The following is a 15557-nucleotide window of genomic DNA, read 5'->3' on the forward strand; positions in this document are numbered from 1 at the left end:
AATTTTCGTTAAAAAAAAATAAAAACAAAATGGTTTCTAAAGTTCTACAAACTTCTGGAAGATGTCATGACATCCCAATTATTTCTCTGTTATTTCCCCCCTTTCCCCACCCTATTTTGCTATTTTGTATCTATTTTTTTTTTTTTTTTTTTTTGGAGTAGTTTGCTGACAACCGTTGCGCAGGTTTCGCGTCTCTGCAATTCATTCGCGTCTATTCGCGTGACAGTGTCAAGCTTCCAAAAAAAAAAAAAAACTTCTAACAATTGGAGTATTAGACACATAAAAACATTGACAAGCTCATAATTATAACCAAAGAGTAACAAGTAAATAAAATAATAATACAAATTACCATTAAATATTAACAATAATAATTACAATATTAATATAAATTAAAAAAAAAGCAAATAAATTTAATAAAAAACCAGTTAAACAAGAATGAAAATTAGTAAGTTAGGTTGACGAACGAAATAATATAATACACATACACTGGGAAATATAAAATAGTTTGTACATGGTGAGTTTAAGTTTTATAAATGTATTGGTGAAATTTACAACTAGAATAATTTTATGATGCTGATAAATTTATTCGTCCATCCTTGGACGTAATTGAGGGTCAATTGTTGATTTAAGCCAAAAAAAAAAAAAATTCATTTGTTTAATTAATTAAAAATATAAATAAATTTATTATTAATTATCAATAACATTATTTTTTTTTATTTATTTTTTTCCTCTTTTTTTTTTGTTGACATTTAAAGTATTATTCTCTATTTATTTTTATTTTTATTATTATTATTTTCATTTGTTGGATAAAAAAAAAAAAGTAACAGAGAGGTTATCTTACGTTCTACTTATTATTATTTTTATTATTAAAAAAATGCACCTGTTATTTTTTAACAGCTGTTTTTTTTATATAAAAATTTCATTAATTTTTTTATTGCAAATAAAATTTAAATAATAATAGTGTAAAGTTCATTTGAATTGTTTTAGAATATGTATTTTTTTTTGTTATTATTATTCGAACTTTAATCATGGAGTAAATAATAACTTGTGTTTAATTTTATTGTTAATTTATTTATTAGATTTTTTTTTTTTTTTTTTTGACGTTTACACGTGAGATAAAAAAAATGATGGTATGTGAATTTGCACATTGACGTCATTGATATGTTTATTTTTTAAATTAGAAAAATAAATTTTTATGAATAGTTTTTATTGTTAATAAATTGACAGTGTAATTATTTATTTATTATTTTTTACAGATTGAAAAAATGACGAAAAAAACAGAGAGAGAAAAATTATTGGATTTTACGTGATTTATAAAATAATTTTTGTCATAAAAGTTTGTAAATAAATTAAATATTTGACAAGATGCTGACTGATATATTTTTAACCAAATAATAGAAAAAAAAGGTGGTAAAATATTACTTAAATTAATCATCATAATTTAGTTTTTTTTTTTTTTTTTTGTTTATTTTTGTGATAAAAAGTTTGTGTCATTATTATTATTTTTTGGAGTTATGTGGAGGTAAAAATTAAGGCTGGATGGGGGTGGGGCTTGATAAATTGTTTTAAGTGATTAATTTTAAAAAAAAAAATATTTAAATGATATATTTATCAGTTTGATATTATTGTTGGATGATAAGTTTTAGTGTGATAAGACAAAGTGAAATGGCATTCATGATGAAAAAGAAAAAATATAAATTTTCGGTTGAGGTTGGCCTTGAAGAACTCACCGCAGTGCCTTTCCTCAATGCTGTACTTTTTGCTAAATTAAGATTACTTGATGGTGGTTCATTTGTTCATCATTCAACAAGGTAAAAATAAAAAATAAATTCAATATTTATTTGTTTTCTTTTATGTATCTCAAAAAATGTTTATTTTTTTGCTCCAAATTTGATGTTAAACAAAAGATTTAATGATAATTTTTAATCGAAAAAGAATTAATGATTTCGAATCGAAATTATTTTTAACTTGATAAACACAAACTAAAATAATAATTTTAAATTTATTTATAATTTTTTTAGTTAGTTTTCTATGTTATTGGAAATTTTTTATCTTGAATGGTTTTTTTTTTGATAATTATATTGTTTTTTTTAAAGAAAAAAATATTAATTTTCTGGACAATCTATAACTTGTAAATTTCCACTGACACATTTTATTTTTTGAGTAAACAATAAAATTTCGAAATAAATTCATTTGTCAATATAATTTTTGGGTCGAAATCATTAAATTATTATTACTATTTTTTTATTGATATTTAAATCTAAACATTGCTAATAACTTCCTCGTATTTTTCTGGATAACTAAGCAGTTTATTACACAAAAAATTTATAAATATATTTTTAAAAAAATAAATAAAATAATTTATATCCACGTGGTTTTGAAATATTTCCGAGTTTAGTTGATTTTGGAGTATTGCCAAATAACGCTTAAATCAGGAAATGAAAAAAAAAAAAAAAACAAAATATATATAAATTAACATAATATTTATTTTTTTACATATTGTATATTTTTTATTTTTTTGTCATTCAGCTTATCAAAAATTGTTTTATGGATTTATCGGAGCATAATTGACCTCAATGTTTTTACTCTAATCAAACAAAAAAAAAATATAGCATAAACACAAAAGAGAGTTGAATAAACTTGTTGGAAAAAAAATAATTATCGTTCAACAAAATAGTCTATAAATTTTTACAAACAGATTTAAATAAATATTTTTTTTTTGAAGCTTTTATTTAACATTAATAAAATTAATAAAATATTTGGGGAAAAAGCAAAAATTTAATGGAATTTATTACCTTGAACTTTAGTGGTAATATTTAACCGGTTGCTTCAATTTGTAAATAATATTTCATATGGTGATGATGATTAGGGACGTATGTGATAATGGACAATGTCCTGTTAGCCTCATGGCCACTTCATATTCTGATGAGGAAGCGTCTGATTGTTAAACAATTTTTTTTCATTTTTAATAACACAAAATAACACACTGTTTCTTGGTAATAAAAAAGTATTATTATTGTCATTTTTTAATAGCAAAATAAGAGAATATTTAAAATAGAAAAAAAAAAGTCTCAATCGTTTTTATCTGGTGGAATATTTTTTTATTTTTTTATCTGTTGAGATTGCTGGACTGATGATCGTCGTTAGGAATAAAAATAGGTCACCTTAACATTGCCAAAAAATATTCTATAACTGATATTTTTTTTACTAATTATTTTCTCATTTATTGATTTTGAATTTTAAAATATTTTTTTTTTATATCAGAAATTTTAACCTCTGATCAATTGGTTTTTTTTTTTTTTTAAATTTTATTTATTTATTAACTCGTTCTTGAATTCGTCCTTGACCGATTTGCAAATGGATTTAATTTAAATATCAAAAAAAGAGAAAAACAATAATAAATTCGATTTTGTTTATATATTTTTTTTTTTCTATTACTTGCTATTTTTTATTCCTGGAAAATTTCATTTCACTGTTGAACTAGAGAAATGTTCAATTTTCTCTTGAGATTAAAATTGCAAGTAAAAGAGAATTTTTTATTTTTATCTAGTCTATGCTCGTCGATCCATGCAAATTGTGGATCAATTTCTCGTTAGGAAAGCTCTTTTCGTTTTCAATAAAAAACAAATTTTTATTTACCATTATTCTTTCTAAAAAAAAATAAATAATTTTCAATTTGACATAAATTTTTTTAAAGCATTATTGCAATGTAATTTTGTAAAAATAAATTACACATATTTTTTTTTTAATTAACAAAAATGATAATGCATTTTCGAAATGCAAGTATATTATTTTTCTTTGAATATTTTTTCGATCGAAATATTTTTTTTTCTACAAGAGATTTCTAGAATTAATTTCCGGATTTTTATTTCTATAATTTCTCTATAAAAATACCAAATTAATAAAACTTTCACACAAGATTTTTAAAATAGCAAATTCATAAATTATTCAAACAATAAAACAATCAATTTTTATTTTTCAATTTACAAATAATTTTAATTATAATTTTTTTTCTCAATTCAATTAAAAATAAATAATATATATTTTAATTTTAATTGATTTATTTATCAATCAAAATTTGACATTTTTATTAATATAAAAATTAATTATTCATAAACAAGTATAAATAAAGAGGAGTACATATTATTGATGATGATAAAGTGACGTTTTTTCATGACGTTTATATATATAAGGGTTATTGATCTAAAAAAAAAAATTGTATGTAGGGGGTGTGTTTGTGGTGTTTGTGTGTGTTTGTTTGTGTGTTGTATTGTTGGGGGTTGTAATATCGTAGACATAGATTTAACAAGCTGTCGTAAAGTCAGACAGAATGGCAACTTGTGATCTACATATACCTATATAAAAAAATAAAAAATACAAATAGAAAAATACACAACACAATTCAAACATACACCTATCACGTGTTAACAATAAAATAAACATAAAAAAAATAATAAAATATTATTTTTAAATTAATAAAACAATAAAAAAAATATATTTTTAAATTTTGGTAAATTAAAATGACAATAATTATAAAATTTTACTATTTTTAACTTGAATTATTAATAAATTTGTTAAACAAAAAATTTTATGATTTTTTTTTCATTTAAAAAAACCCAAATATTTGTATTTTTTTTTTTTTAAATCTTTTTCAACAAGACACTATAATTTGTTCTGTATGTTCTCTAAATTTTTATGTAAAAAAAAATATAATTTATATATGTTATTTTATAAAATATTTATTTTAATATAATCGATCTGGAAATAATGATAGAGACGTAAACTCAAGTGCTCCTTTTTTACTCCCCTCATAATCAACGCTATTCTTGAATATATTTTTATTTTTTTTTTTTTATATCTTGAATACTCGACACACGACATTTGCGTCCTGTATCTCGATTAAATCCCCCTTTTGCACTTGGATGAACAGACAAAGAATGTGTTGTTTAATCCAAAGGGTGGATCAGCTACATATGCAATGACACGTTTTACAAACTTTTTTTTTTAATTATTATTTATTTTTATTGACATTATTAATGCTATCATTTAATTTTCTAATGTTATTTACTCAAAAAACCAATCTTATATTTTTTTTCGAGGGTTAAATAATTTATTTTTCGTATATTTTCACTCAACCCTCGAAAAAAAAAATTTTTTAAAAATCAAACTCACCTACTTTTTAAATTATTAATAATAAAATATTATTATTATTATTTTTTTCAAATTAAAAACAATATAATTTTGTTTATAAATAAATTTAGTTAATCGTTATTTAATGTACTTATGTATATTTAAAAATAAAAAAATATGATAAAATTTATTATTAGAATTAGACCTCAATTTAAATATTTAAATCGTATGATATTTTTAAATTAAAATTTACTAATGATTTTATTTTTTTACTGATATTTTTAAAATTAAAAATTTTTTATTTAAAGAAAAAAAAAATACCATTTGGTTAAGTAATCACAAGTTATCTCGTCATTCTTAGCGAGATCTAATAATACGTTTCTTACGTTTTGTGTTGTGTCTTTTAATAATAATCTTCTTTGTTTTTTTATTTTTTCATTATTACTTTGCTTTTATGAATTTTATTATTTTTTTTTCTATTGACGTGTAATTTTTTCATCGTTAAAATGACGGTCATGGTTTTGTCATAAACGCCAACGCACATTGACAATGAATTTAATTTTATTGAATTCTTGTGGGAAGAAGCTGGTGCATAATATTTCTGGACAAAATGTGGCTTATATATATTTTTTTTTTTCATTCTTGAATTAACATCTGTTAATAAAATTCCAACTGACACAGTGAGCTATTTAAAAATGAATAAAAAGCCACATGATAAAAAAAAAATATATCAATGAATTATTTCTTTATAATTGTTCTAAAAAATATACAAAATTAATTTCTAGACTTTTTTTTTTTTTTTTATAAATAACTATAGTAAATTTTAAGGAGAAATAAGCAGCAAATTTATCTACTTTTTTTTTTTTTAAATAAATAAAGTTTATATTATTTTCCTAAATTTTGTAATTGTCATTTTTTTTCCCCTGATTTTTTTTGTCTTTTAATTTTGCTATAAGTATTTGTGAATTTTAAAATTAAAAAAAAATTTTTTTCGTCAATTAAAGCCAGATGATTTTAGAAAGTGGTCTTTGCAATCAGTAAAGTTGTCTGTTTCACGTAACATTAAATTACGAAATAAAAGTGTCTAGCCTTGAACAGCCTTGCCCACGGCAATACATATATTTTTACTTGTATTTATTTATCGTAAATTTGATTACAAATTATATACACCTCTATGAATCACATAAGCGTGAATTAATATGAAAAATAAATTTTTTTATATCTTTCATAATAATTATTATTCAATTATTTTAATAGTAACATTGAAAATAAAGGGCCTCAACCTTGGCTTCAATTAAATATTTAAAAACTATTTGCTTAATTTTATTGTATTAATTTTTCAAGGATTATCAATTTTATTTTAAAATTTTTATATTTTTTAATTTATAAAATGTGTTGTTAATTTAAACTTTTTTTTATAATGGAATTTTAATTACTATCGTCTGGTGGTCGTTGAAAAAAAAAAAAAACAAATGTAAATTAATTTAAAAAAAAAAACCAATTAAATATTTAATTTTTATTTGGATTTTTTTTTTCATTCTAAACGATTTAGATGAACAGTTTTCTTAAAACCTGTTGCTAAATTAAATAAATAAATAAAAAACAAGACAAACCAAGGTTTCTATATAAGTATAAAAATCAATTGAGCTAAATTGTGTCGAGACTATGTACAAAAGTCAAATAAATCAAGTCAACATTATTCGTACTCTAAATTTTTCCATGTCACATAGTTTTTTTTTATTTTTATAAAATGCACTATTGTCACGCAATATTATTTTAATGTCGAATTTATTTTTAATAAAATTATGTACAAACCATTATTGCATGTTTAAAATATCGAATTAAAAATTATCATTTATTTTTCCACCAAAAAGGTCAATTTATAATAATTAATAATTGTTAAAATTATTATTATAAAATTTATAATAATAATATTTAAATAATTCAAGGTCACTGATAAATACTTGTACGAAAAAATTAATTTATATTAATTTTTTTTTATTAATAACTGATGAATATTATTAACCACTTGACCTTTGAAGACAAACGTGATAATAATAAAAATTGATCGATATCATTAGATATTTATTTCATTCTCATGTTAACATTTGGCTTCTTGACATTGTTATTATCTTAATTAATTATTCTTCTTATTTTTTATTTCATCAATAATATTATTATCAACATCAATTGTATTTGTTAAAATTTAAGATTATATTTTTATGTTTTTTTAAATATCATTGAGACACGCATGAATACATGTTAATAATCATGTAAATTGCTTTATCACATGACATGAAAATTATATTTTCATTTTTCCTGGTTTATTTTTATTATTATTACAATTTTTTTTTTCTTCATTTTTCGATTTTTTATTTTTATCTTTTTCTTATAATTTCTATTTTAACACGCAATTGTTAATAAAGGGTGTGTTACCCTCTATAATATTAATTTTTTTTTTTTTCATTTTTATCATTAACATAATGCAATGTTTATTTTTACTGCATAATAATTGTTTTGTTTTGTAGGTTGGCAGTAGCAACTGTTGATGAAAATTGATAAAAATTAATAATTTAATTTTTGTTTATTTTCAAATAAATATTTTTTAAAAATTTAAAATGTTTTGAATCATTTGGTTAATTAAATTTTATGTATATGTGTTTCATACATGTCAATCATTTAATTAAAAAACTCTCCACGTGTTGAAAGTTACTCGATACTTTTGTAAAAAAAAACCACTTAAAAATTAAACTGATAAAAATCTTTATATAAAAAAATTAAATTACAATTTTTTTAAGGAAAAATAAACAAGTTAGCTTCATAAAATAATACTTGTTAAAAATATAAATACAATATGAATAGGTAAATTAAATTTTCTGTACATAATATTTTCTTTTGTTGAGTGTAACCTTGATGCAATATAGACACTAAAAAGGTCCTTGAATAGCTAGATCGTCACTAGCTTCCTTGGCCCTTTAAACTTGCATTTACCCCTTGCATCCAAAAACTTTTTCCATGCCAAAACAACCCGGACTATCCTTGACCTAAATTTTTTGACTCAAGTTTGACACAGTTATCAGCTTAAATTCTTTTTACCCTTTTAAAATTCTCGTGATAGGTCATTTTTTTATAAATTTTATTATTTTTAAAATTAAATATATCTATTATTATTATAACATAAAATTAATTGACTTTAGCATAAATAAAATAGAAATTATATAATTTTAAAAAAACTTTAATTAGCTTTACAATATTTTTCAAGCACTTATTATTTTATTTATTTTTTTTTCTATTGCTTGTTTATTTTAGATTATTTTTTTTTTCTTTTTAATTTGGATTAAAGGGTGTTTTGTTTGAGGACAAAGACGAGGACATTTTTCAATGATAAATTATGCCAATGTAATTCACGTAATAATCCCTTTCATCAATTTAATTTATGGAATTAATTTGATATTAAAGCCCCTAACAGTTGTAACAGCTTCAAATCTTTTTGATATATGCAAGATCAGGTAGTTGTTTGTGTTGATAAAGTAAATCTAATTTACCAATTGATCAAACTTTGGATAAGTATTGTTTATTTTATTTATTTTATTTATTTTATTTATTTAATATTTATACAATGAAAATAATAGTACTCTTTTAACTTTTAAATATAAAAATTTCTATTAATTTTTGTTTATAAACATTGCTTTACAAAGTAACTCTATTTTCTTTATTTTATTGTTATTAGATTTTTTTTTTTTTATATTATACCTTAATAAGTTACGCCCAAGTATATAGTTCTACTTGTCGTATTTTTTTTTCATTTATTTCGACTCCCTACTCTCATAAAACACAACAACTTAACGATACTTTTATGTACTGCAATTAAATGTTTAGATTCGTAATAAAAAAATTGAGAAATTACATACTGCAACATGAGAATTGTGTTCCATGCCACTCAGTCAAGTGTATTTCCGTTTTTTAAAATAATATTAAACACAAAAAACAATTAATACATATATAGTCAAAATTTTTTTAACACTTTTATTGAGCAAAAAAAAAAAAAACAGCCAATTGAAAATTCAGCTGATATCTCTCGGTTAAATTGTATATTTATGAAAAAAAAAATTTTTAAAAATTTAGATGATTTTATTTATCAACATTTAAATTTTTTATTTAATTTATATTTTTCAGGGAAGAAGTGCAAGAACACACTGTCAGTTGGGATGCTAAATTTGAATTTATTTGTAAAATGAGTGCAAATGCATCAACTGGTGTACTGGATCCTTGTATTCTCAGGATATCTGTAAGAAAGGTGAGAAAAACATAAATTTCTATATTTTATTTTTAAATATATAGGCTGTATTTAAATGACTTGGATATTTGCACGTAATAAGAATGACTTTTATTTTTTATCGACAAACACAAAATTATAATAAATGCTTCTATTATATATTTTTTTTACTTAAAAAACAATATGAAAAATCTATTTTATTCACTCGATTAAAGCTGAATTTTTAAGTAATAAATTTGTAGATTGTTTAAATCATTTTTTAATTAAATTCAGTATTATTAAACCATCACTAAATTTTTTTTTTTCATTAGAAATTTTATTTATAAATGTGAATCTGATGTTAACTTTCGATAATTTATTTTTGAATAAATGTGAAAATTAGTAATGGTCTTAGAATCAATTAACAATGCTTGCTTTAAAAAAAAAATAAAATTAAAAATAATTATTAACCAGTTAACAGAGTCAATAAATAATAATAATAAATATTTTAATTATTGTAATGATTGTATTATTAAAATTCATATAATATTGAGTATAAAAAATATTAATATTTATTATTTTATAAATAGGAATTAAAGGGAGGCAGGTCCTTCCAAAAGCTTGGCTTTACTGATTTAAATCTTGCTGAATTTGCTGGTGCTGGTATTTGTCGAAGAAGATGTCTACTTGAAGGTTACGATGCTCGTCATAGACAAGATAATTCAATGCTACGTGTTACAATAAAAATGAATATGCTCGTTGGTGACATACTTTTTAAAGTGTAAGTTTTCAATCACCATTCACTTACATATTGTATTTTTTTCTATTTTATTTTTTTTTTCTCTCCCTTATTCGTTTTTTTCTCTTGAAACTTTTCATAAGTTGAATAATCATCAAGAGCTCATTCCTCTCATCAATAAACATACCTAACCCATTCATCAAACTCTCTTCAATTAAGGCCACTTGACCCAGCTCTAGATCAAATCACACATAAGTACAAACATTTACATTATTTACAATTTCTATCATTATTATTTGATAATAATAATAATAAAACTTTAATACAATATTTATTAGAATTATCAAGATTATTTTCATTTGCCTTGATGATTTACTGCTAATAATTATTTTTAAATAAATAAATCTTATTTGTATTTAAGAAAATATTTATTAATGATTTAATTTATTTATTTTTAGACCATCACCATCATTAAAACAAACTCAATTAGCTGTACCAGGTGTACCAGGTGTACCGGGTGTACAAAATGATGAAGTTGTTGGTTCAGAAAGATGTACGAATCGTGATGATTATGTATCAAATGGTTCACTCGGTGGAGGTGGTGGTAGTAGTGGCGGTGGTGGTGGTGGTGGTGTAGGCAGTCTTCCAAAAAAAAGACCACCATTATTTAATTCTGGTATATTATTATTATCAAGCCATAATAATAATTACAATATGTACTTAAATATATATATTTTAATATTTGAATTATGTTTTTTTTTTTAGATTTATTTAGTCCAAGTGATACATATGATCCAATGACAATTAATGAAATAATATCATCAACAGTGCCTGGTGAAGCACTTATTGAATCACATCCAGAATCTGGACACTCAAGAAATAGCTCAAATACAAGTCAACATAGTAAAGGATCTGGCTATGGATCATTAAATTCACATAGTCAACATAGTCGTCAAAGTAGCAGTGGTGATAGTGGACATATCAGGTATATATTTATTAATTACATTACTATCACGATGACAATTTTAAAAATATTCATATATTTTTTTTTTTTTTAATCAAAATATATCATATCAATGGCATTCATCACCAACTATTAACTAAATTTATCATTAAATTATATATTTTTGCTCCTTCAATGTACTTTTAAAAAATCCTTATAATTAAATTTTAATTTTAATAATTATAATTTATATTTAGTTTTAATTTAAGTAGATATTAATTTAAATATATTTATTTATTTAAAATAAAAGTTATTATAATTTTGCATGAAAAAAAGAAAAAAAAAAGAAAAGAAAAATATGTGTTGTGATATTTATAGGTCACCTTCCTGGCCAGTATGGGCTCCACGCCTTCCCACCTTATCCCAAAATGATTCAGGAACAGATACAAGTTTAAATGAAACAAATATATTATCACCAATCCAATCACCATTAAATGGTTTGATTGATAATGAACGTTCATGGTCACCAGCGAGTCCAAAAACATCAAAATATCGTGATGTTACATTACGTGTACCGTCAAATTTAATAAATGCATTAAAATCAACAATGGATAATAAAAAATATAATGGAAATATTAATAATAATATACAAAAAAATAATGATATATTTAAAGTACCAAATAATCAAGATATATCTAAATTAAAAAAACGTAATATTGAACGTGATTGTCAGAGAAAAAGTTATCAGGGTAATGAACATAAAAATATTAATTCAAAAATTGGACAATTAAGTACACGTAATATATCAAAAACTTGTGATTGTGAATGTAAAACAAGTCCGGTATTAGGACTCGCTGATCAACCAAGAGCTGTATCCTCACCAGATCCTCTCCATAGGCCTGATACTCCTCGTTCATCCTTGCTTCAATCCACAACGGCTGCTCAAATCCTCAGGTAGGTTTACCGAATTAAAAAAAAAAACAAAAAAGAAATATAAAATTTAAGGTATCTCAATCACTCAATCAAAAATTAATTAGCTTTAAAAAAAAAATTACAGTTCATATATTTTTAAAACAAAATGTTCAAGTGCATTTGTTGATTTTTTTTTTCCATCAACTAGCAATTTTAACTAACTAAATTATTACATAAAACAAGTTTAAATTTAAATTTTTAAGCTAAAAATTAAATCAAATTGTCAATTATTTCTTGAAGAAAAAAAATAAATAGAAACAGATATTTTAAAAAAATTCTAATAAAAGTTTTACTAGAGAGAGATAAAGGTACCTTAAATGCAAAATTTTTTTTTCTATTTAGTTATTATTATTTGTTTATTATTTGTTTTTCATTTTTTTTTTTTGTTTATAATTTATTTGTGAATGGCTTTTTAAAAAAAAAAAGTTTCATCTGCTTTTTTTTTCCAATTTCCTCTAGTCGCTTCAATGATACTTCCTTTTCCTCTACTATTGAAATACTTTTTTTTTTTTTATATATACAACAATAAATTGCTTATTATACAATTTTGTTTGTTTTTTTTTTTTGAAATTTTTTTTATCTTGTTTGGGGTGGACGTGGTGAATGTTGATTTGCAGGGGAATGGGAGGTGGACATCGTAAATTACTGGATGGTACGGGTTTAAAGCTGGCAACAGTTACAACAACATCTGAAAATGAGGATTCAAATCTACCTATTATCGAGATAACAACGTCATCGCTACCACATCATCGTAACAGCATTACCCCACCGTCAGTTCTTGCTTCTGTATTTTTGTACGTTTTTATTAACCCCAACAAAAAAAACAACAAAGAAAAAACAATTGCACTTTTTAATATTTATTATTTAATTATTTATTTATTTAGAAAATTTATTAATTGAATAATCTTTTAATTTTTTTGTTATTTCGAAAACTCAATAATTTATCTAAATTATAATTATTATTTTATTATTTTTAAACCATTGTTATTAATTTTTTACTTTGAATAACAAATTGCTTAAATAATAATGCTTGTTATTTTTATAAAAATCCTTAAAATAAATCACTGCATTATCATATTTAAATATTATTATCATTTATTCTTGTATAAAATGGAAATTGGAATATAACACTGCACCTATTAATAATAAAATATTTGTGCTTTGATATAATTAAAATATTTTATTGATAAATTAAATTAAATTAATTTCGTTGTTATTTTATAGAAATCCATCTGGTGGTTCTGGATTGAGTGAAACTGGCTCGCTGGATCGAGCCAAAGCAGCACTTGAAAGAAGAAAAAAAGCTGAAGATGTTAGTAGTAATCCTGTACAATGTAGAGTTGAAGTAACACGACCAAATCCAGATTCACTTATTGATGAATTGTTTAAAGCAACAAATCTTGATCAACCTGATTTAGAATCAGCTGAGAGTAACTATTTTTATTTTTGTAAATTAATATACACAATATTCTAGACATAATATCTAACGAAATGTTTTTTAAATTTTTATAGCAACTGGACTGCAATTATTTATTGCTAAAGATGGTACAACAGCACTAGGAAGTCATGATGTTAAAAGTCAAATGCCATCTGGTGTATTTAAACAAGTGGTTATGGAAGAAAATAATAGGTAACACGAAGTAATAACGTCACGTCGTCAATATCCAAGACAATCGACGACAACGACATTCTCTCTTGCCCTTGTGCCCGAACTCGTTTACGAGTCATATGAGCCACGATAGTGATAAAAATACATCATCAAAAAATAAATCAATAAAAACAAAAAAAAAACTATTAATTAATTTTAAAATAATATTATTTATATTTTATAAAACACCACGAAAAATAAAGGTGTCAAATCATCAACAAAATTTTTTAAAAAACACAAAATAAATATTTATTTTTTTTTTAAAAAATAAAAAACTTAAATTAAAAATAAACTGAAGAAATCACCGTCCGTTATTTACACGCACATAAGACGAAGACTTCTCAGCTGATTGATTAATTCAATTTCGCCTTGAAAGTTTTAAAAAATAATAATAGAAAAAAAAGCGAAATAAATAATATATAAATTTAAATAAATAAAAACACCAGAAAAAATAAAAAAAAAATTATAAAATTGTGATTTGATTTATCCTTTTGTGGTTTTTAAATAAAAAAAAAAAAAACAACTGATATTAATAATTTAAATTATTGTAGATTATTTTGTGGGCGTATCAAAGATGTGCTTAAAACAATAATAAAAAAAAAAAATTGAATAGTAAAAAAAAACAAATAAATTATAACTCGATATTTTCTTCCGAATAAATAAAAAATAAATATATATATTAATTAAAACGTGAGGCACAAATCGTTTTGATTATTAAATTGCGTTGAACGACTTTTTAAAAATGATATTAAAACTTGGCTCATAAAGGCTACTATAATAATTAATTATAGTTACTGCCGGGTCAACACCGACTCCAGTATTTTTTGTTGAAGAAATATATATTATTTTAAAGCTGAATTACAATGAAAGTTTAACAGACTTCTGATAGTTAAATAAATTGATCATTTTTAGTTTTTTTGCTAGTAACGCATTCAATGTAAAAAAAAATGTATCAACATGTTTGAGTGTATGTTGATGCAGCCGGTCCTGTGTATGATATATCAATTTGTAAATAAATAAAAAATGTAGCTTATTGTTATGTAGCTAAATGACCGATAATGTTCTTTCATCATAAATCATAATCAACAAGTAAATAGTGATAATTATATTGAAAAAAAAAAAAAGAAAATTGAAAAAAATAAATGTTAATGATGAGTGAATTTATTATAGGCTGTACAGATTATAAAATAATGAATGGAAATTTGTTTTGTATATTAAGAAAATTGCGTGCCAGTTTAATGAATAGTAATTTCTTTTTTTTTTTTTTTTTATTGCCATAATTGCAAGGAATTGATGAGATGAAATAATTATAGTATGAGTGTGTCTGTGTGAAGAAAGTATTTTTGTTTTCCTTTTTTTTTGTTTTCGTAGACCGTACTGAGATTAGGCTTGCCAAAAAAAAAAAAATTTAGGTCGAAAAATGATTTTCTGTATGGTAAAATTTAATTATTATTTTATTTTTCTTTTTTTTTTTTATTCTGAATGTAGTTAATATTTTAAAAAAAACAAAAATGTTTGCTCGTTTTGAGTATTATTTTATATCAAACGACTGACTTATTATGGTATTAATTTTAAATACAAGTGAAAGAAGAAAAAAAAAAAAAATAATACAGTATATATCGACAAAGTGTTTTTTATTATTTTATTTTTTTATTTTCATTATTATTGTGATAATGAGATATTTTTGTGGTTTTTTAAAAAATTATTTGATATAATTTGAAGAAGGCATTGAAAAATAATTTTTATTTAAATTTATATATTATTTAAGAAATTTAAAAACAAAAAATTGTAAATAATAATTAGGCTCTTTTTTTTTTATAATGTATTTTTTTTTTTTTTGAGTTCTTCACACGAGTCGGATATTAATGTT

At 22.2% G+C, this 15557-nt stretch overlaps 1 protein-coding gene across 3 annotated transcripts; it reads left to right on the top strand.

The window, feature by feature from the left end:
- Positions 1-159: 159 nt before the first annotated feature.
- LOC122860200 (protein FAM102A) lies at positions 160-15055 on the top strand. 3 transcript variants are annotated; one of them, XM_044163899.1, is made up of 10 exons: positions 160-514; positions 1257-1811; positions 9307-9427; positions 9976-10166; positions 10583-10800; positions 10890-11109; positions 11446-12021; positions 12657-12833; positions 13264-13469; positions 13552-15055. In XM_044163899.1, exons 2-10 carry the CDS (start codon positions 1633-1635, stop codon positions 13671-13673), a joined length of 2010 nt encoding a protein of 669 aa, XP_044019834.1. In that variant the 5' UTR covers positions 160-514; positions 1257-1632; the 3' UTR covers positions 13674-15055. The 3 variants fall into 3 exon arrangements, with proteins under 3 accessions (XP_044019834.1, XP_044019835.1, XP_044019836.1); XM_044163900.1 differs by having other exon boundaries at positions 12657-12809; positions 13552-14273; XM_044163901.1 differs by lacking the exon at positions 12657-12833.
- The last annotated feature ends 502 nt before the right edge of the window (positions 15056-15557 follow it).

The sequence above is a fragment of the Aphidius gifuensis genome, linkage group LG1 (assembly GCF_014905175.1).
Source record: "Aphidius gifuensis isolate YNYX2018 linkage group LG1, ASM1490517v1, whole genome shotgun sequence".
Classification (NCBI taxonomy): Eukaryota; Metazoa; Arthropoda; class Insecta; order Hymenoptera; family Braconidae; genus Aphidius; species Aphidius gifuensis.